The 2,347-nt window shown below is 62.0% G+C and overlaps 1 protein-coding gene across 1 annotated transcript in view; it reads left to right on the top strand.

Annotated features, from left to right (window-relative positions):
- The window catches only part of WDR18 (WD repeat domain 18), a 5,732-nt gene extending 5,310 nt beyond the window's left edge, over window positions 1-422 (top strand). The window contains exon 6 of the mRNA XM_045300028.1: window positions 36-422. Coding sequence (XP_045155963.1) covers window positions 36-167 — 132 coding nt within the window. The 3' untranslated portion in view covers window positions 168-422. The remainder of the gene's footprint in view (window positions 1-35) is intronic.
- The last annotated feature ends 1,925 nt before the right edge of the window (window positions 423-2,347 follow it).

Below are 2,347 nucleotides of genomic sequence, written 5' to 3'. Positions count from 1 at the left end.
TGCTGCTGGTGTCTAACCCGGTCACTGCCAACCAGAGCGACCTGGACGGCCAGGACCAGCTGCGAATCCGAGTCACGGAGCTGGAGAGCGAGGTGTGCAACCTGCGTAAGATCAACCGAGACCTCTTCAACTTCTCCACCCGCATCATCACTCGGCCCCCCAAGTGAGCCGGGCACCCTGTCCTGTGGGGCCTGAGCCTCGGCCCGGATGCAACTTCCCTACCTGGACCTGAGCCCAGGTGCGCCAAGCCTGGCCACAGCCCTCCCTCCTCCCCACTGGCCTCGGGTGTGGAGGTCTCTGAGGAGGAGAGAGGAGGGGGTGGCAAGGCCGGCTCAGCTGCTGCTTTTTGTAACGTTTCCTGTTGGCGCTGCTGTTGTGGTTGATTTTGTTTTGTTTTTTAAGAAAAAACAACGTCCAAATGCTTCTCTTTTTGTGCCACTTCTACCTGGGGGTGGGCGGAGGAGGGCACCTCCTAAGTCCCAGGTTCAGAGAGGCCCAGGGCACCCCACCCCCATTCCTCTCACCACCTGAGGCTCCAAATCGCTGCTGCCCCGCCTCCCACCAGGACCCCACCTGGGGACGGATGGACAGACAGATGGACACACACACACACACACACCTGGGGTGTTCTCATCTGGGGAACACTGATGCCCCATGCACACACATGGCCCACCACCTGCCAGAGAGGCTCGGGTAGACAGAGCATACCTGTCACCAAGCAGCACTTAAGACTGACCACACCGGGCCAGGGTGGCTGCTGTGAGTGGCTTGCCCCAAGGAGATGGAGGGGGCCTGGGGCCTTGCCCCTCCCTGTGATAGCCATGGAAGGTCAGGACAGGTGACTAGGAGGCTGATATTCCCCAGCAGGCTTACCTGTGTCACTGGAACCACCTTCAGGGGCCCTCAGTGCCCCGGGGGCTCTGTCAGCCACTGGCCAGTGTGCCTGGAGGCCAGCCCAGACACGGGGCCCCAGGGCCCACGGCAGAAGCTTCCAGAAAGCTGACTAGCTGACAGCCCTGCTTAACAGTCCAGAAAGTCCTGTGATTAACAGCCTCCTGTAGCCGCCAGCGCTGAGTTCATGGTTTGGGCCAGTGTCCTGCTGGCTGCCCAGCTCTGCGGCAGCACACCAGCCTTGGATACTGGGTACTGTGTCCCCCCACCCTCAGACTGTAGCAGGAAGCAGAGGAGACATCAGCAAGTCCTCCCTCCTGTGGGGGGTGAGGGGCCTTCTGGTCATGTCTGCATCACCAGATGCCCTTCCCCAGGACACACCCCGACCATGAAGCCCTGAAGGGGAGGGACAGCAGGGCACTGCCGCTGGGGGGAGGGGGCTGAGGGTCCTACAGACACATGCCCTTGGGGCTGAGGCTCTGCACCCTGCCTACCTGGGCGGCCAGGACCAATTGTGACTCCTAGTCCCCGGAGATGGACACCCCCACTCCCAGTTTTGTGTCAGCTCAGGTCCCCGGGGAGCTGGGCTACAGGCCAGGAAGCACCTGGCTGGTGTCCCAACCATGACCATGCTGTCTACTGCCACTTCCCCTAGGCTGCCTCCTGGGGGGCTGCTCCAGCACTGGGCAGTGCCATCCTGGAAGACCCCTACCAGGCATTGCCACTGACCCCATGCTAACAGACTGACAGCATGCCCAGCAGTGGCACCGGGCACCTGCCCAGCAGAAAGACTATTAGCATTCCAGGGGCCTCTGCTGGCCTCCTCTGTCCCTGCTGTCAAGGGCACCACCAGCCCTCTGAGAGACTGGTGGGCCAGACGCCATAGTGTTGCCCCGAGATGGGTGCCTGTTGGGCAAGGGCAGATTGGGATGGGACCAACAGGTGAACTGACTGGCCCCACCTCACCAAGGCACTGTTTACCTCTGTGGCGTGGGGCCCAGACCCCTCCTTGGCCCACAGGAGCCAGGATGGGTGGCTGGTCAGTGGCCTGGGCTCTCGTCCACAGGGGCAGGGTAGGAGGGTGGCCCAGGTCTGGTTCCCCTGGAAGTGGGAGAGTTCTTGAGTGCCCAGCAAGGGCTTGGGCCCCAGGGGTTGGCCCCTTCCTGTCCTGCCCCTGGGATGTGGGGAGGGAGGGCAGCCCCTCATGCCTCAAGACTCAGACGACACCATTAATGGGCTGGGCTTCCACAGCTTCCCATCAGCTAATGGACTCCCTGGCCTGCCCTTGCTCTGAAATGCCCCAAAAGATGGATTTGGGCCGGAAACTCCCTGAGCAGAGCTGGGATGTTCTGTTCCTGAGTGGCTGCCACATCCAAGATCTTGGGAGACTCCCAAAGGCTGGAGCTGGGATGGGGGTGGGGAAAGGCTGGCAGTTGTGCTCTGCCTCCCCAGGGAG

Source organism: Echinops telfairi, unplaced genomic scaffold (genome assembly GCF_000313985.2).
Source record: "Echinops telfairi isolate 266 unplaced genomic scaffold, ASM31398v2 ScPeMD7_7459;HRSCAF=8497, whole genome shotgun sequence".
Lineage (NCBI taxonomy): Eukaryota > Metazoa > Chordata > Mammalia > Afrosoricida > Tenrecidae > Echinops > Echinops telfairi.
This window is presented reverse-complemented; position numbering and strand designations above follow the sequence as displayed.